This window comes from Anopheles arabiensis, chromosome 2 (assembly GCF_016920715.1).
Source record: "Anopheles arabiensis isolate DONGOLA chromosome 2, AaraD3, whole genome shotgun sequence".
NCBI lineage: Eukaryota > Metazoa > Arthropoda > Insecta > Diptera > Culicidae > Anopheles > Anopheles arabiensis.
This window is the reverse complement of record NC_053517.1, coordinates 26,491,908-26,517,623: the sequence shown is the minus strand read 5'-3', so window position 1 is coordinate 26,517,623 and position 25,716 is coordinate 26,491,908. Positions and strand designations below refer to the sequence as shown.

Sequence of the window (25,716 nt, the reverse complement as noted above, 5' to 3'; positions counted from 1 at the left end):
TCTCTCTCTCTCTCTCTCTTCGGCGGCCCCAGCGTGTGTTTGCCATCTGTCCCATCTGCACGGAGACTAATGCAAGCGAACGGGCCACTGATGATGATGAAGATGTGATACTCGTTATAATTCCCAATCATGTTTACGGTTTGTGCCCTAGCTTTCACGAACGCTTCCTTCCGACGGGTTGGGTTGCCCTGAAGGCAATCCAACCGTGCTGTCTTCCTAGTGCCGCACCGCCGTAAAGCACTGTGTCATTTCTTAAACATTTCCGTTCTTCGTGTGATATGCGCGAAAACGCGCCCCTGGAAGCAGCAGCAGCAGCAGCAGTTCGAAAAGGGCGATAGAACCTTTTCCTTCATTGCTTACTCGTAAGCGGGCAATCGGTGACGGTATCACCCGACGGTACGTAAGCTTTATCCGTACGCTTTCAGCACCACAGCATGTGCGATTCGATGCGCGTCCCGACAAATACACCCAACGGCTATTGCTTTTGTCTTCATCTGTCATCTGCATCTGGATGGGAGAGGGAGGTAAGAGACAAGCTACAACAAAACTGATCGAATCGAGCAAACGGACTTGCGCAAGGGAGAAGCAACAAAAAAAGCCACAATTATTGAGTTTAATAAACGAGCCAGCCGAGCATTATCCAATTACCGGCGGGTGTTTCCGACTTTCCGTCCGTACATCGTCGATGTCGTCGCGCGCTGTCTCCACGTACGGTCTCAAACCCAATTCGAAGGGACGATAAAACATCCTCGAGGGAAAATCTAACGGGTAAAAAGTGGTGGGGGGTAGTGTCGGCCAAAACGGAACCGAGTATCGGGTAAGAAAGCCTCCCCCGGTGAAATCACTACAACTGCAAGCTGTTCGGTGCTGCGTTCGAGAGCAAAACAGGGCTGCGAAAAGTCAGCCCCAAGACAATGTGCTTAAATTAAACCTCCGTCGGGTTGAAGGGTTCACCCCGCGCACTGCAGCGCCCATGCAGGCCAGTAGTGGCATCAGCGGCATTATTGCCGTCATAAAATTGAATTGAATTAAGCAAACTCTCCACTGAGAGAACTGAGAGGGACGACAACGACGACGAAACATACACGCGCACACAATCATAACGAGAAGGGAGAGCGGGCGGACTGCGATAATCATAAATTGATGAGGAAATATTTTGGAGCCCTTTGCGCGAATGCTCGTCTCTATGCTCGTGCTACGTGTTGGGTCGTCGCCGTCACAATGCTAGTGCGCGTGCCATGGAAGAAGACCCATTAATATTTCTAGATCACTTTGAGGTTGCGTCCAATTTCATTAGCAATCCGTCCACATTTAAACGCGCTACTCGGTACAATTTATTGTAAAATGAAACAATCTCCATTTATATTAATCGGACTATATTTTACAACGAAAACACCAACCTATTAGACACTTTACAAGCTTAAAAGCTCTGTCGTTTCACAATTGCATAGGCACGCGTGCTAACCAAAGCCTGGCACAAACGTTCCACTCGTGCGGACCCGTAACAAGGGGCGTACCAGACATTTGACACTTGGAATATTAGAATTTCCATTTGTGGGTCCGAAATGCAAATTTCACCCCCCTAAAGTCTAGCCACGATCTCGTGCAAGGGGCGGCGCACCGGCGGGAAATCAGTAAATCATCCACAATGGAATAATACTCCTTTTTTTCATCGTCAGGAATGTTTCGGTTTGCACTGAACAGACATGCCCCTATAAACGGTCGGGTCGGGAAATATGCATCGATGGGCGAATGTGCAACGGAAAGCACCATTTGATGCATCATTCCAGTCAATGTGATTTTAGTTTTCATTTGCTACAAATATGTTCGGACATTCTTAGCACCAGTTTTAACGCATTTTCGCATTGTAAAGTTGTCAAAGGGTCGTAAAACATTGCGGCCTCACCGGCGTCGTATAACTAAACAGGATAATAAAATTGCCCATGTGCGGTCGAATCGGTCGCAAAGCTTTTATTGAATATGTCCCATTTGAATGCTTTTGGAGTAAATACTCTTGCGTGCATGTGATTTTGAAACATTTACAAGCGTGTCGAAATGTCATCGGATTGAAACTGGTCCATCTGGTAAAGTGATGGGAACCTAAAATGCAACTAAAAGAAACCGATCTCCGGTATAGTATTGTTTTGTCATACCTTGCAAAAAGAATCATTAAAAAACAACAGAGGGTACCCGTAAGAATTGGAGACGTATGCGTTGTGTTATGGCATTTTATGAGTTTTAAAACGCTTTATGGGCGTATGGCGATTGTTTCGACTGTCGTGACATTGGTACGGCGTGTGCAAATAGTAGAATGTTTAACTTTATGAAGGAGATAAACTGAAATGAACGTGTCGATTGAGGCTTTTATTGCTCTAAATAATTATATATCAAGTATCAGATTGATAACTTACGCAGAGTAAACCTGCACAGCCTTGAGATTTGAGATCATATCAGCTTACACTACTTAAGTTAAGTAACAAGGTTTGCTATAAATTTATAATAATAGTTTGACCTTCTTCATTTGAAATACTTTCAACTCAACTACATCAAAAATTGGTTTTAGTCTTGCTCAGCCCTTTTGCATGAAACCAGTCAAGCTTTTCATTGTCATCGTACACCCTTCTGCCCAACAAAAATCCCCTTTTTAGCCATTCGTCCTGATTATTGCACCATCATTGGCTTTGCCTGCGTGCACATAAAACCTTTCGGGCGTCTTACGAATCCCAAGCCAACAGCTCCAACAGGCAATAAGATTTAGAGTAAATCGAACGCTCATAACGAGCGACACACAAGGTCGTCAAGTGTAAAACCGAACGGTTTGGTTCATTTTTTTTTTTTTGGTCCACAGCTTAACACAGCAGAGCCTCACTCGTTCATGACGAGCTGTAGTTCATTAACAAGTTAAGAAAGCGAAAAAAAAATGCTGCCACACTATACTGGCAATGTCTGGCAGCGTCTCCGCTTCGAACGCTTCGCCAGGCAACATAATCCGACGACTAACGTGCTTTCGCGCGGGTCAACCATCCTCACCCGGTGACGTTTCTCCTGCGCACAACTCTTTCCCCCTCCCACATCCACACCCTTGTTCCAATGCTCCGAGGCAGGCTTTTAGGAACTGGTTCTGTGATGTCTCCAACGCTCCGTCCCGCAGCCACCAACGAACGAGCCGAGCGCGCTCGGTTTTATGAATGAAATTATCTCTACACAAGCGCGAACCGATCGGTGTGCTTGTGCGACCCCAAAACTCAAAGACAGTGTGGCGAACGGACAGGGAGGGTGGGGAGACATAAACATGAAAAACAGCACACCCCGTCACACACATACAGCAACGGCTTAGGGTTGGAGATGAATGGAGTTTAAGTTGTTGGAGTAGAAGTGTATGTGCTTTTTGTCGTATAATACAAATTCCAATAAAATGAACTCACGGAGCAGTTTTTCGCTAAAATGGTATAGAAATGAAAAAGAGATCCGTACCATCTACAGATTTATTTCAAAAACCTTATTTCCAGTCCCTTAACCAGCAGCTTAACAACTTCTACAAGCTTCTGTTCGAGGATCACAACGAGCTGACTGAAATAAGGTGAACTCATTGCAATAAACTACAATCGCACAAGCTTAATTCATTCTACTAATTTTGAATTCATTCATAAACTCCCATCAACCCTGTGCATAAACGAAGCACGAACTAGACTCGTGCTTGAACCCTCCAGCCTATTCCAAAAGCCGCACACATTCGTTTTAGTCATCATCGTTCTGCGTTGACGGGGCAGAAGAGGCAAAATCCGACCAAGCAGGCGAGGATGGCTTCAAAAAAAAGCGCTAGAGTGACTCAAGCTTTCATTCATAAAACTAACCCCCCCCCCCCCCTTTGCGATAGGGGTGAAGCGGAAGATGGGGAAGCGCATGTGTGACATCAAGGACTGCCTGAAGTGCTAGAGGACGGACGATGGCGCGCGCTCGCGCCCGCTGCTCGTACACGTTTGCGTAGGCGAGCGTGGATATGTCTTTAATTTTTGTTATGCCGTTTTTTGCACCCCTTTCCCCATCACTCTCCTGGCTTGCAATCCCAAAGCATGGTTTGAACACACACACAAAACAACGAACAGAGCAGGAGAGACAGAGAGGATGGATATCACAGTACGGCACAGCAAACAAACTTTCAAGCACGACCAGGAAGGGGGAAAAGGCAGTGAAACCGGTGCACCGATGCACGTGAGGCGAAATTACGGTGGCCATGTTGTTGTCTAGAAACAGGACGGCACACACGATGCTTGGGAAAAGGGGGCAGCGGGAGGTGTGTACCATCCCGCGATGGTGCACCGGAAGAGCTGAATGGTGAAAAGGTTAAGCTGCAGGGAGGAAGCGGTACGGCGGCTCGTGAGTATGAGCATGTTAATTGAGCGTCGCAATGGAACATAAATCCCCCTGACATTGCATCCGATGTGTACCGATGTGCAGTCCGGGATGGCAGTGTATCGTGCCGTAAGGAGTGCATGGAAAAGGAAAGAAAAGCATTAAAGCGATGCTACGCTTTTCCTTGGCACGCTTATTTATCGATCAAACTTGGAGCTTTCCAGAGAGATTGAAGCGACTTATGAACGACCTTTAAAGCATCACGCAATTTTAGATAACTAACAAAGTTATTTTTGTTGAAAATCATATTGCTGTTGGAGGACATTATAGTTGAGCAATAGGATTGCAAAAATAACAATCCAATATTGTCTCGCATTTTATTTTATATTTATAATCATTATGTTTCCTTACGGCAAAAATAGATATTTCAAAACAAAAACACGACTTTGGGTCCTAGTAAATTGTCGTCCAATACATCAATAAGCTGACACTTTATCCATTACTTTATTACTTTTCTCTCTCTCTTTTTACCTTGCGTTCGGCTTCGATCGTACCGTCGCTTATAAACATGTGATTGATACGCCATTCGATTAGCGTATCCTGAGCCTGTTAGCCCACTTCCCCCTTCGCCTTTCACTCCCTACTGCCTACTGCCCACCTGTCCTAAGCAGCGTGCGTGTTGAACTACCCGGCGGATAATGACAATCATTACCGTCCGTTACCGATCGTTCGTTCGGCACTTTTGCTCCCCTTTTGCGCACCATAATGATAAGTCGGACAGTAACACAAACCAACCCCATCCCCATCTCCATCCATCCTCCACCAACCAATGCCCCTATCCTGCACCTTCATCCTTGCGCTTCCCCACCTGGTGCGTTATCAAACAAACTGGTTGAATCCCCGTCGCTGCGTGGTGGCGACGAGAGACGACCAGAACCCACAAAGTGGTCCGCGTTGACTAAATTACATACCCTCGCGTTGCATAATGAACGGGGCTGTGATCAAACGAATTACCCGGACCCGCTCTCACCTCCACCACCACAGCGCACAAATGATATGATATTATGTGCAAGTGCGCGCTTCGGGGAGAAAATTCATTATAATTTTCCGCTTAAATAACGCTTACAAAAATGTGACTGCACACAACCGGCGGGCATGTTTCATTGGCAGTGCCAGTGCAATGATGATATCGCCCAATCTTCTCCTTCCATTTCCTGCCCGCACACATCCGTTTGATGATCCTTTTCGGCGCATAAGCCTCCGCAAGGACCGGTGCATGGCGCCATTTAAACGAAGCAAAACAGATTTTATCCCCTCCCAACGCTTTCTGGCAACCTTTCCTGCTGGTTGATAGTAATCATGCACACACACTCAGTTTTAAATGAAGCCTGAAAAATAAATATCGTTACAGGGTGAGGCTAAAAGGGCGTTTGATGTTGGACTGCCTAATCGGTACGCCATTCCTGGAACTGCAGGTTTTATGTCTTCATTAAGCCGTTGCACGCTGGATGATGTGCTTGTTGACCTTTGGCTTTGCGTGCGGTCAAAAGGGAGGGCAGGGTTTGGACAGAACAAATTAAGTTATTTAGTGTGCTCCATCTACCTCACTGGGGGGTGATTTTGTGGCATTATACAAATTATACTCGCCAAGTATTTAGGTGAATACATTTAATTAATACAATAATGATACGTTTCTGTTCGCAATGGATTTAAATGGAGCATTTGTATGGAGTATGCTCCATTGTATCAATTTGAACATGTTTTTAATCAGAATTCGCTCCGATTCATGACTTTCATTCATGGCAGTTAAATACACTCTGCTCAATACGTGCTGAACTGTGCTGAACGAAAACAACAACTGGCCGTTAAACAAATGTCATCGTTTCCATACGAGCCACAGACAAACCACGCCGATCTTGCTTGGATCATTATGAATGAAACCTTTTGCATTCATAATTCAAATCCGTGAAGGAAGATAGACAACTGTAAAACCAGCCAAGAAAGACGGTACTCCACAGCGGTACACGGTACGGCAGACGTTCAAGTACCGAATAATTTTGCCACTCGAAAGAAAGGAGAAAGGGCAAATAAACCCTTCCTCTGCTCATCGGGCCTTAAGAAAAGAAAAACATCACCTATCGCGTACCGCAAGCGTCTGTCGCCTAACCTTTCCTTTCATGCGCGTTACAAACATCAAAACAGTCAACGAGCTACTCGAGTGGAACACAGCGCAATGGTACTTCAGAGTGCAGCTGGAAGAGAAAAGAGGAAGATTTAAACGAAACGAAGCAACACACACACACACGCACTCAAGGAAAAACGAGCGAAGGAGCATGATTTTCCTGTTTTGGAGCGTTTGACGAACGGCGTCGTTGAAGCGATGAAGCGGCGCGCCTCAAGATGCGGCTGAAGAGGCCGATGGGGTCCTTCGTTTATGGGTTAGCCGTGCTAATTACGCACCGGTCGCTTACTCATCCGGTAGCAAACGTATCAGGACCGATCAGCAGTTTTGACAAGTGCTGGGGGAGCACGTTTATGACAAGCGGCTGGTAAATGTGCGCGTCCCGCTTATCAGCAGCCTGCCAATCGCGCACCATAAAAACCCACTCCACATTAGCGGTGGTAATGTGCTTTATGGGATCGTTTTTTCTCTTTTTCTTCGCTTAATGCGGCTTAGTGCTCCGGAAAGCTTGCGAATTCTTGACGATGACAAGGCGCCAGGCTTTGGATAGCGCATAAATCCGACAGTATGTACAGGGTTAAGCTTTTATGGTTAAGCGAGTTAAGCGCAAAGGCGCACTATTTTACGATCATGCGCAGCCCCAATCGTGAAGGTTATCTTGTGGCGTATAGTTAGCGTAGGTTTCATGTGATGAATCATGCTAAGACACAACTATACACAGTTTAAGATTGTCATTGAGTGCATGAGTATAAGGAACATAATTAAATTTGAGGAGCAAACCCTCGTTTACGAAAAAACGACTCTATCTACCAAAAAGCAAACGATTTTCTACGTATGTTTGTACATGTTTGCACGTAACATAAATACTTTCTCGATCATGTTCTTATCACAAGCAATGCACAAACAATGCCCATAAACAATAAGAAAACAGAGAAAGGTGTCAAGCATCCGTTCCATGCTAATGGTATGCATAAAAATCATACACACGCACCGTTCGAGCATACCTGCCACTCCATGCTCAATAAAACCACACACAAAACGCCATCACTTCACGCAACGGATATTTCGCGATAAGCAATCCGATCGTCGATACCGCGAACAGCGAACAGCTCTTTTGCTCCCTTCTCCCTTCGTGTATCGCTTTGCACTGTTTGTGTGTGTGTGTGTGTGTTTTTTTTTGTGCTAATCATCAATTACGTCAAATCGCACGACACCAGCCCAGACGGGGAGGCTTTCCGCAAAATTGCCCTGATGCCTTATTAACTCTTCGACCTCAGTGGATCGTCGCTTCGTTTCGCACCTTTCCAACGCACAGCTTCACTGGGCAAGCAGCATCCGATAATCCGGACTGGACGATGCAGAGAGGCCAAGACTCCAAAGGAATCCCCCCAGACTTCCGAGCACGTGCTTCAAAATGGAAATGACTTCATTGCGACCGCTCACGCAATTACTGTCACTCTGGACCCGCGGGACGACCGCTGGCCGGGCCACTGGCCCCCGCCCGTACCACGGGAAGCGAACGCGAGTTCGATTCTGGCCAAGATTTAATGGCATTGTTTGAACATGCGCACGATTGCACCGACGCACCGACCGAATGGGTTGACCATTTCGAAATCGAAATCTTATCTACGCTGTCCAAGTTTTTATGCGACAACTCGATGACAACGGCCGGCCAGCTACATTGTGCCCCACCCCGGCCAAGCATCACCAAGCCGGGACGCTGGACCGTGCAAAAAACAAAAAAAAAACAAGAACAGCGCCGCCAAGCCCACCGCCGACTAGGCACGAAAATAATGTTGACAACTGTTATTGCGCACGATCGGGGCAAGTAACGTGAGTGAGCCGTAGGAGCAAAAAAGAAGCCCCAAATCGCGACCCAAACCCCGGCCCGATACATGCGCAGGCCAAACGGTTTGGGGGCCCGAGCCTGGTTTTCATGCTTTTGTTTTCCATTTGCTTTCCGCACCCGGCGATATCTGATGAACACATCGAGAGGCACGCAGGGTCGCGATAAAGACCAGAAGGGTGACGACAACATGGTTGCGCCTGTCGTCTACGGTGTTTGCGATGCGACATGCGGAGAACGCACATAAAATGTGCACGAAACTGCCCAAACCTACACAGCCAATCTGAACTATCCGCATCTTCCGCTTGCTTTCTGCACTGTGCTTGTGCGGCGGGTGAAGGCTGAACATATTTTCGGACAGTGTGGAATTTTGTGATCGCATTTTGCACTCGTATATTTGCTGCCGCTAGCCATCGCTCCACCCGACCCGGATCTTACACACACACACACACACGTGTGCGGTGTGTCCGTTACTACTTGTGCCTAAATTATGCTACAGTTGATCTTATAAATTGCTCCTATCGAGATCGATAGTGGCGAGCGGAGCGTACAGTGTCCAGCGCCCACCATATCTTGGCGTTACCATTTCTTTCACCTGCGGTACTAAATTAAAACCACCGAATCTGGACCAGCGGTACACTTTCCTGGTGCTTCTGGGTACATGGGATTCCTTCCAACAACACGATCTACATCATGCGACAGTAAGTGGCACGTGGGGGCCCCTTCACAGATGTTTGCCGTACCGACTTGGGCGCTTATTTACGTACCGGCTCGTCTGGCGATGCCGCACGCCCCCTAAACTCCGAACCCGATCGATGCAACCGGACCGCAGACTGCAGCCTCGGGATAGATTGTGCTGATCCAGCCGTCCAAATTGAAGTACTCCCTAGTGTTCGGTGTCGGTGGATAGATCGCACCGTAAACCTGTTCATAAAGATAGAATCCGTAGCGTGTCGGGTGCCCATCATCATCATCAGCGTTGGCCGATCGTGGACCGGGGGATAGATAATCTATGCACACACACAAAGACACACGTGCACACGGAAAAAAGAACATAAAACGGAAACAAGTTCAAGCATTAGCAAAGCAGCGCAGGAGGACGCGGTTCGAATCGATCGTGCTAGCGCAACAATGTAGTCAAGTGGATGGCGTGCGATCGGTAAATTAAAAGCTGAAGATGAAGAGTTTTGGCAGGAAAGTGAATCCACTTACCCACGATTGTGTCACCGTCCATGTATGTCATGCCGTGTGCGAGGGACGATTCCTAGAACAGAAAGGGATGTAGTATAGAGGTGTTTACAACACAGCGGCGAGTTAATGCAAATTATAAAAATACGACCGATTAAATCTGAGCAATATATTGAACATAATCAACTCCTGTTATCAATAGTTTTTTTTGTCTAATTACTCGTGATAATTTTGGTTATTAAAGCACATATCGAAAAACCAGTGAGTGTAAAAAGAAATTGAAATAATAGTATTTAAGTATCAGGAAAACTCAGTGTACAATACATAAAAACATATATAGAACCGCTGCTATCGCTAAAACGTGTAAATGTATCATAAAAATAGTTTTCAATTAATCCTTTGAAACGCACAAAATGTGTTACTCGCACTAGCATGGCAGCAAGTAACTAGTGATGGGCAAAACGGCTCCGAAGTCGGAGCCGGCTCCGACCGGCTCCAGACAATTTCGGAGCCGGCTCCGCTCCGACGGCTCCGGAGCCGGCTCTGCTCCGACGGCTCCGGAGCCGGCTCCGGAGCCGAATCCGCACTCACGGCTCCGGAGCCGGCTCCGCACCAAAGGCTCCGCTTCAACGGCTCCGGAGCCGGTTTTAACACAAAGGACCAAAATAACTTTTTCAATGAAGTTTCAATCGAGAAAATCCGTAAATAGCGGAGTAGGTCATGTTTAAAAGAATTTATCAAAAAAAAACATCGATGACTTTTGAATATTGTTAAGAAAGGCGAGACCAACGAATGCTACACAACGTCATGCATGTCAATACTGCAATCACATCGTGTATTGGTTTCCACACGTGCGAGAAGATATATTCGTTTTTTTTATTACGCTATCATACAATGATGTCTCTATTGAACCGTTAGTTCGGAGCCGTTGGTCTGGAGCCGTTGATTCGTCGCTGGCCCCGGAACGGTGGGCCTGAAGCTGGCTCCGCAGCCGTTGGAACGGAGCCGTGAGTGCAGAGCCGTTAGTCCGGAGCCGGCTCCGGAGCCGTTGGTGCGCTCCGAAACGCCCATCACTACAAGTAACGCCATCTAACGCGGCATCCATATTGCATACATTGCGGCGTTTATCTTTTTAGTACACGCACAGTGGAATGCGCTATGGAAAGGACATGTCGTTTGAATTTTGTAACGGCAAGCATCACGTTGTACTAAACAATCAAAATGTTGGTAATGTGAAAAAATGTCGCAATTTTGCGTTAAACAATCGATTTAAGCTGTTTTTTTCTCGGTTTGCAAATGCAACGGTAACATTGAATAAAAGTCCACTACACTTATTCGTTATTTCAATATCGATTGCAGCTTTGTCTGTACGTCTGAATGCAAAGGTAGGATTGTAACTGCTTTGTTTGAATACTCTCGTGTTTTTTTTTTTAAGTCTATCAAATTCCAACCGTCACATTAATTGTAGTAACTTTGGATAGTAATGTGTTTAAGTGTACAGAATAAAAAAAAACATTAATTCCAGTACAAGATCCAGTACACCATCATCATCAGATTCATCAGTGTGATACGAAGTGTACGAGATTTTTATGTTAGCCCGCTAACCTCAGTACATAGGGATTTTTGTTGGTATTGTTGATTTGGTTGGTATTCTGGTATTGTTGAAACTAATAATCTATTATATTTTATAGAATAGTCTGGTTAAATGGTATACCACACTTCGATCGTAGACAAACGTAGCCGCTAGGACCGTCTTACTTTCTCTCATTTTGTATAGATCTTCATATACTGTAGAGAACTAATCCTTTAGTAGGTACTTAAAAAATGGCGATTGAAAATAAAACCAATACAATTCATCTTTAGCAACCTAGACATTTGCTTTAGATACCGCTGCATACAATGACAATCTGCACAGACGAATAATTTGTTCCAACACGCGATTAGCTAGAGGCCATCCATGCAAGGAAACGGTATGTCAATAAAAATTGAATTATTTATTACGATTTAATTCTGTAGTTTGTGTTTTTCGCGATACAAGGTGATATCAAACTTCAACTCATTCATATTTTGATACCAGTGTTTACATATACAGGTTTTAAAAAACTCATAAATATTTCATAAACATGTGTAATGTTCAAACTCCATCACTGCAAACAAATATATTTCTAAAGATAAAAGTACAGCCAAAGTGCGCAACACAAGATAGCAGCGACAACCTATCGCGAAATCTGTGCCATTAACACTCTCACTCACGAACGATCGTCATTCGTGAAATTGTCAGCTTGAAATTGCTTTCCCCCCACCCCACTAGAGTGGCTAGCGATAAAGTCAACCCCGTACCGTGGAAGAAACAAGTGGTGCAGAAACAAATATTGACACACATCGCATTTGTACTCGATGTTCTCGCGCGCATACATACATTGGCCAAAGTTTGCTGATCGTCGTTGAACGAGGCGCTCCTACCCGTGCCGTCAAAACAAAACAAAAAGCTCCAGTGCCAAAGTGTCACGGAAGCTTCGTGCGACCGGAAGTTGCCGGAGGTAAAGGTGAGGCCGCAGGGCCGGCGCGCTGACGCCATACCAATGACGACAATCGGGCGGAATGGCTCGAGTGGCGGCGCGGCTCGAGTGGTTGCGCAGAAAACAAATGCTTCGAAAATAATAAGTTCCTTGAGCGGTTCCACCACAAAACCCTTGGTTCGCCGACCAGCATCCAAACGAAAACAGCTCAGCATCACGGTCTGTACTCAAAGAGCGAGGTGTTGTGTGACCCTCCGTTTCGCGTATTGCCAGTGCGTGAACGAGTCCATGCGTCCAAAATTCTTGCGCTCTTGGCCTTACAGAAGGAAAACAGTGGCTATGTTCGAGTACTATAATTACTTGATCGATCTTACGATCGAGATGTACAGTTTTTTTTTATACTGCATTTGTTGCTTACATCCATTCACAATGCTTCCACCGAAGTAAACTCGATTCAGCGGTGCTTAATGTAATTTCATCTATTGACCGCATTTCACATCTTCTTCGGTGAAACGTTGTTTGGGGCCAAGTTGAAGGTCATTACGCAGTCAAATTGCTCAGCATTCAAGCATCGCTTCCAGTACACTTTCGCTTCCATCCATACACGTGGCGGTAGCGTAGCGGTTGCGCAGAAGAAAATTATATTTTCCTCTAACTTCAACGGCTAATAGCGTGTGTGGCATTTTCCGCACGCTGAACATACATGATGTGAGCTACCATCACCGTGTGCTCCTGCCGATTGTGTTTGTTCTCGTGTCACTATTTGGACAGTGTGATCCATTGGCTGGATTTTTAACGATTTGCGTCGTACCGTATATCCATTTACGATGATGACGCGATCTTTGCGTTGAGAACCGCAACAAAAACGATCTGTCCAGGCAGGCGTTTCCTGGAAAACGTACTTAACACCCGATAATCGGATGGGAGTTGGAGAATAGAATTTTGCTTTTTTAATTACAATTTACACATTCGCCAAAAACCTACTCGCAAAAAAAAACTTGAACAGCCTAATGCGTCACATTAGATAAAAGCAGCTAATTAACACTTGTCCACTAGCGGAAGCGCATTAGCGTCACACATACCAACTATGCAAAGTATTACGAATAATCAATTGCTTTTCGTTGCGTAATTTTGTTTGCAGCTGGAAAATACTTTTGCTTTGCGTATTGTAATGCAACAGCCAACTGTCATTGTAAAAGGGTACAAATGCAAAAGCAGCGTCGACTGGTGGCCTGTAAATTGAATCGTTTATGATACCACCCATAATCAGCGACTATGCACATGCACACACACACAAACACTAGCAAAACAATAAACACAAAAACAAAAGCCAGCGCATTGTTGCTAGCTAAATGTTTCGGCAAATGTTTACCCCTCGTCCGAGCGGCAACCAACGGCGACCGAGCATAATGCCTTCGGCCAACAGCGACAGGACAGTTACACAAGCATAGAGCCGCACAGTCTGGACGGGGGGCAGGGGAAAGACAGGGAGCGACACTTTCCAGTTTTACTGCGATGCGGTGCGATGCACTTAACACATTGTGATTCGGGCAGGTTACGAGCGTGGCCGGGCGAGCAATGACATCGGGCCAGCGTCCGATCCGGGTTGCGATGCCCGATAGCACTGCGGATGGTGCGCAACATTCGGCGGTTCATTAAAGGCGATGATGATGGAATACGGTAAAACCCTCCGAACGGCACACGGTAGAATGTCTCAATTTCGGGCATGCCCTTACAGCTTCGCGGTGCTTTAAACTAATACCGACGACGTGTGTTTGTGTGTGTTTTTGTGATCCAATCCCTTTTCATGTTTTGCGCAATTGTATCCAACGGAAATAAAATGAAAAAAGCCCTTAAGCTGCTGTTTTCTCTACAGCGCCAATGACGCAAATCAATCACTTTTATCGCGCTTTTTCGACCGTGTGTGTCATTTGCCAGTACTCACAGGAATATTCACCACCAGCCACTGCAGATAGAACCGTCGCTCACCGCCGTCGAACGGATCGGGATGTCCACTTTCCGTCGCCATAAACACAACCGTGTAGAAATGGTCCGGTTCCGTGTAGTCGTAGTACAGGACGGGCGGCACGGTGAACGCTTCCGGCCCGATCGTTTCGCCACAGTTCTGCCTCGACAGTACCCAGCCGGAACGTTCCACCAGCAGCAGCAGCGGATTGAAGGCACAGGCCGCGACCCGGTCGGCCGATACCGACGCGGTACAGATGGCCCGGACCGACGGTATCAAGGGTAAGGCCATGCCGACGAGCACGGTAAACAGCAGCACGCACCGCACCATTGCCGATGATGATGATGATGGGTTGGGTTGCGTCTCGCAAAAGCTTCGAAGTGGCAATGCAGTCTTGGTTGGACAGTGGTCAACACATTTAAAGCGGTTGTTTTCGTGTCCAAGACTACTTAAGCGACCGGCGCTCGTGCCGGTAACGAGATGTACGGCTTATTTTTCAATTTCCTCGTAATCTTTGATAAGCGTGCGAATGTTTTCGATAGCCTCGGTGAGATCTTGCTCCTCCAAACCTATCGTGGGGAAAAACAGGGTAGAAAAAAACGTTTAACTCACATCTATCAAATCATCTTGCGTGATGCATTCTTCGTTCTTCCCAAAAGAAATAAAAACAACAATTACCTTCACTCAGATAATGGTAGAAAAAAGCTTTCCGATCGTACATCCGCTGAAACTTGTCGGCCACCCTTGTCCATGCCGTCCGGATGGCGGTATTGTTCGCGAGCATGCAGCACGCCAGATCGGACCGTGCCAGATCGGCCCCCGGCACCGCGATCGGCGGCTGAAAGTTGATGCCAATCTTGAACCCGGTCGGGCACCAGTCCACGAACTGGATCGAGCGATTCGAGCGCATTTCGAGCAGCGCCCGATTGATCTCGATCGGTGCAATGTTGCCCCGGTACAGCAGACAGCACGACATGTACCGGCCCGCCCGTGGATCACACTTGACCAGCTGGTTGCCCGGCTCGAAGCACTCGTACGTCAGTTGGGCCGTCGTCGGCTGCTCGTGCCGGGCCGTACTGCCCGGCGCCAGCGGTGCGTACGTCACCAGCGGATAGTGTATGCGCGGGAACGGCACCAGGTTCGTCTGGAACTCGAGCAGATCCACATTGATCGCGCCGGAAAAGCGCAGCGAGGCGGTAACGCACGACACGGCCTGCGCGACTAGCCGGTTCAGATTGGTGTAGGTCGGTTCGCGCACGCTCAGGCTGCGATCGCACACATCGTACAGTGCCTCGTTGTCTAGCACGAACGTGCAGTCGCTGTGCTCCATCGCGACGTGCGAGGCCAGTATCGCGTTGTACGGTTCCACGATGACCGGCGATATCTTCGGCGACGGAAAGATGTCAAACTCCATGCGCGACGCCTTGCCAAAGTCCTCACCGAGCCGTTCGAGCAGCAGCGTCCCCAGGCCGGCCCCCGTACCGCCGCCCACGCTGTGAAACATCATAAAACCCTGCAGCGAGGAGCAGTGTTCGCACAGCTTCCGCAACCGATCCATCGCCGGTTCGATCATCGTCTGGCCGAGCCGATAGTGGCCCCGGCCGAAGTTACTCGCCGCATCTTCACACCCGGTCAGCAGCGAGTTCGGATGAAACAGATCCCGATACGTGCCGATCCGTATCTCGTCCACCACGGACGGTTCCAGATCGACCAGCAGCACGCGCGGCACACACTGCCCCGACCGGTCACAGCTAAAGAACGCACTGCAGTCCTCGTTGATCGAACAGTCGCAAAACAGCCCGTCCGGATAGATGCCGTGCTCGAGACAGTACAGCTCCCAGCAGGCACTGGCCATCTGTACGCCCGCCTGCCCAACGTGCAGCTGAATGATTTCGCGCTGCGAACGGAAAGAAAGGGTGCGAAAAGATGAGTCAAAACGACAGACTTCCTGCAGACCTCTTTGCCAGTTGCAAATTGTTTCATTTTGTTTGCACAAATACACCACCGTTAACGAAACTCATCAAATGCCGTACATTTTTAGCCATTGCAGATTGTGGCGGTAATGGAGGTTTGCACTGTTTCTTTTCCTCTTTTTTTTCTTGTTTTCACAAACACTTTTCAAATTTGATTCTCTCACGCATTACATCAAAAATTTGGAAACCGGTTTCCCGCAACGCCAAAAAGTCAACCACGAATACGTCACTGTCGGTGCCATCGTTGATTGTTACCGTCTAGCCATAGCAGCGTTACCATGTGCGTGTGTGTGTGTGTGCGCGAGCACGTTTGGCTGGGTCAATGTCTACTAGGATGCGCACGGTACTGGGCGGGCACAGGTGGTTTCAAAGCTTGGCTATAAAAATATTGATGTTCGACTACGCGGTACAAACGACCGAAACAGGGTGAAGACGCAAAGCAGCGAAGAGGCAATAGTCAATAGTGAGTACAAAGCGGGTTCGTCTCTTTCGCGTTACTTGAAAATTTTGGCGGGCATTGAAATCTTTTGATGTTTTTTTGTTTCTTTTCGGTCAAACTTTGATGTTGGCTTTGAATGAAGGAGGTTTAATGATGGGGCGATGGTCGAAAACGTGTATTACAAGCGGGTTACAACAACTGGTGTTAGAATGATGAAGGTACGTACAGCTAACGCCAGAACCTGTTCTGCGACTCTGCGAGGTAATTCATGGCCCAACAATTGCTTCATGTGTGAAGTTGCCTGTTTTTATGTTCCCATAATTTGTCAGATAACAATGATACCTCATCGGCAAGGTTAGGTAAAGTTATCGTTTGAAGGTGTAACAAAAAGCCGTAAAATTAAACACAATTAACCCGGAAACTTGTGATTCCTTACAGCGCAACAAGAGCTTTAAAATGGATTTGAGCCCATTTTTTAAACTACATTTTTTATCGTTGTTGCTCTAGCTTTTACTTTGACTGAACTCAGCCACGCAGAGCACGCGGATACAGCAAATACTCATAATGAGCTCAAGGTTGCCGGTGCAAATAATCTAACATAATGCAAATTTTGTATATTTATATCACCTTCCCACCACATCTGGCGCAGTCTCCGGGCAGGGTGAATTATTTTTAGATCTAAGGCAACGAAAGAAAAAACCAGTTCTGAACTCTTTTACATAACCAGAAATCGAAAGCACGTGGTGAAGCTTCGGCGGTGGATGTTTTCGTTTTCAATATTAATAAAGCTGACAATCACCTTTAATCCGTCCACTCCTCTGGCATGAAGTTATTGGTTTTGGAAAGCGCTTGTTAGGTGCTGTGAGTAATAAAGCATACAAGAGATAAAGAAGGATCTATTAAAGAACATATTTAATGATTTTAGCTAAGCAAAGCTAGCTCTTGATACTGAACCAAAGACAATATTAAGCCTACAATACAAAAGAAATCGTAATTAACTTCTTTCGTTATTTCTACAGCCCGTAGCAATCTGTCCATCCTTCCATTCATCAATCATGTTTGTTAACCTCGTGACGCGTGTAGAACGCAGCTGGGTACACTCTCACTAATGCGAAGGTACTGCCTCTAACAAAATCTACAACACACGTAATCGCATACAGTTCGCCCTGAAATGTTACATGGCTGGCAAAACTTGCTACCATTTCCACCCACCAAGCCGCTAATCAACGGAATAAAGAAAGAAATCCTCCTCCAATCGGTAACTGCGAGGTGCCGTGATGGTGACGCGTCGGCTGACCTAATGGAAGGAAATTTGCACCTAAATATTATCCACCTGACAATGCGAACCGTAAACATGAGTGACTCCCACCACCGAAAATATCGTTTTCCTAAACTCCGAAGCGCGTGGACGCCAAACAAACGCGCCCCCCATTCGCGTTGCCCAACTGTGTGCAACTTTCACACCGACGAGCGTGTACTGGAGTTAGTAATTTCAAAGCTGTGTTGCGGTTTCGGGCCAGGTTATTGTTGTGCCGCGCTATTTTACAATGGTAAACATGCTGGTAAGCCCTCCCTAAACCATACGAATTGTTTACGGTCGTGTTCAGGAGATCACCGAAACATGGCACGGGAGCCAGACCGCACTCACACACACAGATCTAAGAGTACCATGTTCCGATCCTTACCACACTCGCATACGCATCTCCTCCGCGTTGATGTTCCGATCTGGCTCGCGCAGTGAGACCTTCACCGCGCGTGTTGATGATGCGCAATCTCTCACACATGGCGAATTGCGGCGACTGTACCTGGCGTAATGGTCGCTATATATGCCCACCACACCCCTCCTCGCAGACACACACAGCCACAGCCAGGGATGGGCTGGTGGACGGGCGCGTTCGTCATCATTCAATTGCCTCATTACACGAGTGCCTCCTCGCCGAGATCGCTCATAGGTGTGAACTTCATTATTCTCCCACCGCGATAATTTCAACGTCCGGTGGTGTCCACCAGCACCAGTACTCGCCCGAGTGGTAAGGGGTTACGGTAGAATTCGACAACTCGTTACGGCTCCTGCGCAACGGAGAGGGCAACGCAGGACGCCTATACTACACGTGCGGCTGTGTGCGCAGATTGCGTACCGCGCCACAATAGATATTCACCATTTCACCAGAATAGGCCGGTAGTTCTCGTTGAACCGCGCCACGAACAGCACGGCACGGCGTGGCAACGCGGCCGCTTATTTGTTCACCCCATCCCCAACAGGATCTCCAGCCGAAACTCACACCTGCAAAAAACACACACAGTTGGACCTTAACCCGACAGCTCCTCCTCGAGCAGCAGTTGACGAGAGCCGTCGACCGATCAGCGCAACACAAGAGCTCAGTACCGCCACGCAATCCGACCCGGGATGGAGTTCTACGAGCCCGCTCCGCTAGCGCTGGGCTACGGTAATGGTACCCGCGAATGGTTTGTGGACCGCTGGGACGCACTGCTAGACACGATCGGTAAGTTCGCTAAAGGGCTAGTGCGTGTGGTTTAGATGAGGGACTGTTGAACGAGTTTGTGCTCTGTGAAGTGATTATGCGGATGATCGTGTTATGGAAATGTGGTGCTAAATGGTGATGCTTTCTGCTCGCTACAGGAGATGACCAGGAAACGCTGTACGTGTGGGTGTTAACGTTCTACACCAACGCCATCTACTGGATACTGGGCGGGCTGTTCGTGGTGATGGATCTGACCGAGTGGCCCAAGTTTATGCGCAAGTACAAAAACCAGCCCGGCATGAACGAGCCGCTGGATTGGGAAAAGTTCAAAAAGGTATGCGCGATGCGGCTACTAGACGTGCGTGATCCTTTACTAAACCAGTGTATACGTGTGTGGTTGTGTATGTGGTTGTGTGTGTGTATGATTTTTCTTTCTTCGTAGCTGGTGAAAACGCTACTGTTCAACCAAACCGTCGTCGGTATCCCGACGGCCTACATTGCGTTCAATCTCAGCCGAAACGGTGTGCCACCGCCGCGTGCCCTACCGTCGGCGTTCACGGTCGTGCGCGACTTTGCCGTCTGCATCACGCTGTGGGAGATCACGTTCTACTACAGCCACCGGTTGCTGCACTCGCGCTTCTTCTACAAGTACGTGCACAAGAAGCACCACGAGTGGACGTCCCCGGTGGCCCTGGCCGCCATGTACGCGCACCCGTTCGAGTACGTCATCAGCGACCTGCTGCCGGTGTTTGCCGGCCCGGCCGTCATGAAGTGTCACGTGGCGACGACCGCCATCTGGTTCGCGTTCGTCATGGTGGACACGGTGCTGGATCACTGCGGCTACCATCTGCCGTTCCTTTCCAGCCCGGAATCGCACGACTACCATCATCTCAAGTGAGCAGATCCTTGGCATTGGGCTTCTCGAGTGCCTCCCAGGTTTCGATGTTGTATGTGGATGACCTTCTATCGTTTTCTGTGTTTTTTTATTTACAGATTCAACCAGTGCTTTGGGCTGTACGGATGGATGGATTGGTTCCATGGTACCGATTCCGAGTTCCGGAAGAAGAAACAGTTCCAGCGGCATCACCGGATCGTCGGATTCCAGTCAGCGCGAGAGCTAGTGCCGGACAAGTGAGCGTCCTCGGTAGGATGGGACGCACTTCTTGTTTACTACTTTTGTGCTCGTCTGACTGTACACCTGACACAGTGATCAAGACCTGAGATGTCTCGGCCAGTGCGAGGGAGTTACTATTTTGTGTAAGGGTTATAGTTTTATTCCACAATAGTCAAGTTATTTATAGCATTAATGTCTTCAACTTAGCCAAAGGCTCTTGCTTGCAATTCTCCACCCAAGTGAATAAAATCTTGCGGCCAAACATGTTGCATAGTACAAATCAATCACTGTGTGTGTGTACAAAATGAGCACTTTCAGCTTATTCTTCTTCTTTTTTCTTATGGAGTTTTCTCCGAAATTTTGACGATCATTAACGCTACCCAAACTCCAAACGCCAACCGTCCGGACGGTGGAACGCAGCTTAGAAAGGTGCATTTGGAAGACCTCGGGCGGGGGCTGGTCCGTTGGTGTCTGCCATTGGTGCTGTGGGACGGCATTCTGTCGTGGTGGTGGCACTAAAACATCGTTGCAAAATGCCAAAATACCCAACCTGCTTCGATGATGGATGATTGGAAAGAAATTACTAATGACATTGCTATTTTTCTCTCGACTCGTGATGATGTTCACCTGCACCAGGGCAATGCTGGGTGTAGCGTTCAAGGTGACACTTGTCGGTGTGTTGCAATGTTAACAAAAATGGAATATACAAACTTCAAAGAACGTTGATGGGATCTAATATTTTGCAACATATTAATAGACTTCAGTTGGTTGAGTTGTGACTATGGCTTCGGTTGAGTTATTAAATAGTTGTTTTAAATATTAAAATGTAGACTTTACATAGATCCACTAAAAAGACCAGATACGAGTCACAAGAAAAATACAAGAAATTGTAACAACAGTTAAACAGTTTATGGTTTTCAAAAATTGTTTCAAAAAAGTGTTCCCCTTTTGCAGCATGGATTTGTGTCTTCTTTTTTCTCTTTTCTTCTCTTCGTAGCCAAGGCCAGCATCCGTATGAACATGAGCTTTTCTTAGATGCTGACCCTCCTTTCGTAATAATCAAGCCCATGGTACACCAATACGTGAAGCCTAATCTGATCGAAAAGCGATCTCTCGTTAACTTGGAGGTTGTAATGCAGCCTGTCGTTTAAGCTTTGAGCTGGACTGAGTTGTCTTTGATGCTTCTGATGGATTAGAAATGTTACAACGGCTTGAATACACACACGGATTTAGACCTTTTTTTGCTTATATACTTTTATTATTTTATTTTATTGTTGAATAGTTTAACCATAAAAAGAAAGACATTTTACCCATATAGTTTTACTGAAAAAAACATACTAAAAACTTAATAGTTCTTTACCAAATTTATTACGTTTTTATGTACTATTTAGATAAAACTAACTTAATAATACTACAAGAGATCTTAACACTTCATTCATTCCAAATAAAGATTATAACGATAGGGATGCATTTCGAAAAGACTGATCTATTTTTAATAACTTCATTCTGCGAGTTTTAATCATCTGTGACCTAGATATCATGTGCGCGATAGGAATGATTCGATACGCGGTTTATGTCCACTTTATCGAACGATGTGTGGTCTTGATTACCCATCATTAGCAGTGACGGTTAAGCCATCAGACACTCAGCTGGAGTCTGACCGGTTACACATAATTTATTCTAGCTAATGACCTGCTATCATAGCGCGAATTAAAGCAAGGTGCGACTTTTATAGGTGACAGTTTGACCCTGAGTTTGCACATTGTTGCCATTTTGTTTGATTGATTGATTGATTGATGCTGTATTTCCAAATTTCAAAGGCATTGGAGCGTGATTATCTTAAAATTGCATTAAATGATTCATATCTTCTACATTTCATTGCATGCTACAGCTTATGGCGTTTACTTTCTGGATCGATTATTTCATGATCGATCGAGTAAAGTATACGCATAGATCAAAATAAAATGTTTCTCCCCATGGAACTAACTACCCCGTGGAAGCATTTTATTCAAAGAATACACATATCTGTAAACGAAGAGTTTAACTGAGTTTAAGAAGCTGCGCATCGGAGAACTCAGGTACGTCATTGAGTTTAAGACCAGTATTTTAACGTTTATTTAAAATGCACTCAACGTGGCAATAACACATTTCAAATATCACACAATTATTTTCTTAAACAACATTCCAAAATCGAACACCCGGAAAAGTGTTCCCATATCATTCGACCTAAAAGCATACTTCAAATTATTTTCATAACAATCGCATCGCTCTCCGTTCTGCCAAAGGATGAAAATAAAATGAATTGCAAAATATGAATTTGATTGATTCGAGCACCCGTGATGACTTGAATTTTTATGTTTGACATGATTAAGTCGATTTAAAAATGCTCCAAATAGCTTCAATCATGTTATAGAATTAATTAGACACATTTTTGAGTAGTTTTTGTTTCGCAATCTTGCTACCATGACCTAGAAAAAAAAATGACCACCGAAAAAGACATACGCAGTCGCCCAATCGAGCGAAGCCAGTTTAACCTCACGACCTCGCATTTTTAGCACAAAATCGAAGTGTGTAGAAACTTCCACGCAAAACTCAGAGTCACGTCCCTTAAATAACCACGGCGAAATAAAGGGTTATGTGCGGCAGGAAACACGAACGAAAAACGTAGCCAAGCACCAAGCACCAAGTTCGAGAGCAATTAAGGAGCGTCGGTCGCCCAACGGAGATCGATGAAACAACATCAAATCATTTCAAATGACGGATCAAAATGGCCCATCAATCGAAATTCTCAGGCCACAGTGCTAGCAGGTAAAACAACAGCCGCACCATCCACTTAAAGAGATAAAACCGTATCTGTTTTACCGGTAAACGCAACGTATGAGGGCGCCAGGAAGGGGACTAGGCATTTATTGCGATTAGTACGCGCAACCCGATACTGATCGGCGCCATTACTCATCCCTCCGGTTGACCTTCGACGGTCCGATCGCATCACACAAAACATTCGGCGACATTTCTTAGTCGTCAGTCAAAAAACGCAATCGATCTGTAGACCTACTCGCTCGCAGATCGTAAATTTCACCGCCGAAACAGCATCCAGCATGTGTTCCCACCCTAAGCCACCCTAAGCAGGTGTATAGACGACCTGGGGCGAGGTTTAACTCCGAGTCCAAGTGGGGTCAGAGGCCCTCTCTCTGTGTGTGTATGCAAACTGCTGAACTTTCCATCATTCAACACAACCGACCGGGTACATAGAAAACACAATCAGCGCAGTGGACTTGTTTTGTTTTGCCCGTCACACACGCACGATGATCTTTGACGATATTTGGAGAAGTAAATATTATCTCACCAAACAGTCGCCAAAGTCAACAGCTGGAGAGGCTCGCTTTTTCCGCATTTCGTTACGATTCGCGATTCTCGTTTGTTCGTTTTGCTTTTGCATAAACAGTGCGATCTTCCGTTTATATGTATGTATGTATAACACAGCCACCAGACATCTCAGTGGCTGGAAGATCGTGTCCTTTAGCTGACTCCCAAAAGCCAAGCTGCTCAACCCCAATTTTTGCGGTGAAGCAAGTCATTGATATTCCATATGTTGGGTATGCAAATATATGCTTCGACTGACTGAAGATTCGAGGATCGCTGCGCTGGCGAAGATGACGAGCCGAAGATGGGTAGTCGCAGTCACTTGCACGACCGATGGTCGAAAAACTTCCGAAACATGCTGAAGAAGGAAGAAAGAGCGGGCGAGAGAGAGAGAGAGACAGTGAAAGAGACAGATCAGGCCTGGTGGGTGGTAAACAAAGGGGTACTACGAAAGAACACATCCCCGTGTAAGTCATGTTTGTCTCCACGCCACAGTCCACCAGCAATAAGTGATGAGTATATTTTGGCAGACCACTTAGCCGCAGCCGGCACAGCACAGTGACGCGAACGTGCACACACACCCACCCCGTCCTGGGGGTGATCTGCGCTGGAACAGTGGTTGCGAGCGTTCGATACACACACGCTCCCTACTAGAAGCCTTTTATCGTCCCCAGATCGACGGCGCGCAGTCAGTTAACCGCCGATCGTCCTAGGCGTTGGACGTGCAAAGCCCAAAATCGAGGAGAAGCTTCGACATCTTCTACAGGCCGGCTACAGGCTACCGAAGGACGGACTGATTAGCGTGCCCCTCCACTACTGCTGGCACCCCGACGCGCAGCAGCTCCCCTACGATGAACCATTCGTTCGTCCCGCCCTGGATGGCCACCGCCGGCGACGGTAACGTGTCGTTCGCGGGTGTCCACCAGCTTCCCGACAGCGATAACGATGGACCGCTCGTGCTGTGGTTCAACCAGACGTGGAACAGCTTGCTCGATCGCATCGGTAGGGTTGGGCGCATCCGTGGCGATGTGGCGTCATCCGAACGTTACCTAATCGTCACCCGGGCAACCTGGGCTTGACCCGGTTGATAGATATCGACCTCCGCTCTAACGTTTTATCTGCTCTCTATTTCTCTCTCCTTCTCTCTTGCGCTTTCTCTTTGTCCCGGTGGCGACCTTCAAGGTGATGACAACGTGACGCTCTACGTCGGATTCCTGACCGTCTACACGTACTCCTTCTTCTGGCTGGTCGGTGGGCTGTTCGTGCTGATGGACCTGACCAACTGGCCCGCCGCCCTGCGCAAGTACAAAAATCAACCGGGCGCAAACGAACCGCTCGAGTGGAGCCGGTGCAAATATCTCATCAAAGTGGTGCTGCGCAATCAATTCCTGTACGGCATCCCGACGACCTACTTCGGATTTGCGCTGCGCAAGCTTGTCTTTTTCGAGCCACCGAATCCGCGCATCCTGCCCACGCTGCCGATCGTGTTTCGCGATCTGCTGTTCTGCATCGTGTTCTGGGAGATTACGTTCTACTACAGCCACCGGTTGCTACACTCGAGCTACTTCTACAAGCGCGTGCACAAGAAGCACCACCAATGGTCGGCCCCGGTCGCCTGGGCGGCTATGTACGCCCATCCGTTCGAGTTCATCATCAGCGATCTGCTGCCGGTGTACGTTGGGCCGGCCATTATGAGCAGCCACGTGCTTACGTTTGTGGTGTGGTTCACGTTCGTCATGATGGACACGCTGGTGGACCACTCCGGGTATCATCTGCCGGTGCTGGGCAGCTCCGAGATGCACGACTACCATCATCTCAAGTAAGTGGGCGCGGGTGCTCCAGTGATCGTTTCACGGTGGTGTGTTAACAGTGCGAGCGTGTGTGCGTGTGTGTGTGGGATAGGTGCGGGATATCGCAGCTATCGTTCAGTGAGTTTTCGTGGCACCGTGTCCTTGGGTTCGCATACCGGTCTTCAAAGTATCGATTAGGCGCGGTCGCCAACGGGGAAGCCAATGGGCGCGCACAATGTGACCTAGAGATCAATATTTGCAGCCCCGTGAAACCGTGCCCGTAAACAGTGGTTCGTGGAGTGACAGTGTGTTTAGTGTGCGGGCAGAGAATTCACACTTTACTCTGCGGTTCTAGTCACATGCTAAATGGTTGTACTAGTCTATCGCTTCTCCGTCGTACAATAAGGAACGATGGGGCAGGGCGAGACGAACGAAACTTAAGTATATTTAATTTATTGCCATTTTATCGCATCATAATTGAGCGGGGTGATGTGTCATTT

General features: G+C 47.2%; 3 protein-coding genes across 3 annotated transcripts; 1 reads left to right on the top strand and 2 right to left on the bottom strand.

The window, feature by feature from the left end:
• Window positions 1-8,762: 8,762 nt before the first annotated feature.
• On the bottom strand, window positions 8,763-14,410 carry LOC120896233. Its single transcript, XM_040300215.1, has 3 exons — window positions 14,034-14,410; window positions 9,594-9,645; window positions 8,763-9,391 (listed from the first exon to the last, which is right to left on the bottom strand). Exons 1-3 carry the CDS (start codon window positions 14,382-14,384, stop codon window positions 9,177-9,179), a joined length of 618 nt encoding a protein of 205 aa, XP_040156149.1. The 5' UTR covers window positions 14,385-14,410; the 3' UTR covers window positions 8,763-9,176.
• Window positions 14,411-14,514: 104 nt separating this feature from the next.
• On the bottom strand, window positions 14,515-16,337 carry LOC120896232 (tubulin alpha chain-like). The gene is made up of 3 exons (XM_040300214.1): window positions 16,088-16,337; window positions 14,733-15,951; window positions 14,515-14,623 (listed from the first exon to the last, which is right to left on the bottom strand). The coding sequence occupies exons 1-3, from the start codon at window positions 16,097-16,099 to the stop codon at window positions 14,544-14,546; spliced, it is 1,311 nt and encodes a 436-aa protein (XP_040156148.1). The 5' UTR covers window positions 16,100-16,337; the 3' UTR covers window positions 14,515-14,543.
• A 2,173-nt stretch (window positions 16,338-18,510) lies between these two features.
• On the top strand, window positions 18,511-25,249 carry LOC120897676. Its single transcript, XM_040302703.1, has 6 exons — window positions 18,511-18,970; window positions 19,108-19,283; window positions 19,392-19,843; window positions 19,943-20,081; window positions 24,227-24,428; window positions 24,609-25,249. The coding sequence occupies exons 1-6, from the start codon at window positions 18,874-18,876 to the stop codon at window positions 25,247-25,249; spliced, it is 1,707 nt and encodes a 568-aa protein (XP_040158637.1). The 5' UTR covers window positions 18,511-18,873.
• The last annotated feature ends 467 nt before the right edge of the window (window positions 25,250-25,716 follow it).

What these genes read in the sequence shown, in the direction of transcription:
- LOC120896233 (XM_040300215.1), bottom strand. Translation starts at nt 14,384, where the DNA reads ATGGTGCGGTGCGTGCTGCTGTTTACCGTGCTCGTCGGCATGGCCTTA. An exon ending in GGCTGGTGGTGAATATTCCT is followed by an intron (nt 9,646 to 14,033) that starts GTGAGTACTGGC and finishes TTTCTGTTCTAG; the next exon opens with GAATCGTCCCTCGCACACGG. An exon ending in GGACGGTGACACAATCGTGG is followed by an intron (nt 9,392 to 9,593) that starts GTAAGTGGATTC and finishes GTGTGTGCATAG; the next exon opens with ATTATCTATCCCCCGGTCCA.
- LOC120896232 (XM_040300214.1), bottom strand. An exon ending in CTACCATTATCTGAGTGAAG is followed by an intron (nt 14,624 to 14,732) that starts GTAATTGTTGTT and finishes TCCCCACGATAG; the next exon opens with GTTTGGAGGAGCAAGATCTC.
- LOC120897676 (XM_040302703.1), top strand. Translation starts at nt 18,874, where the DNA reads ATGGAGTTCTACGAGCCCGCTCCGCTAGCGCTGGGCTACGGTAATGGT. An exon ending in CACGACTACCATCATCTCAA is followed by an intron (nt 19,844 to 19,942) that starts GTGAGCAGATCC and finishes TTTTATTTACAG; the next exon opens with ATTCAACCAGTGCTTTGGGC. An exon ending in CAGCTTGCTCGATCGCATCG is followed by an intron (nt 24,429 to 24,608) that starts GTAGGGTTGGGC and finishes GCGACCTTCAAG; the next exon opens with GTGATGACAACGTGACGCTC.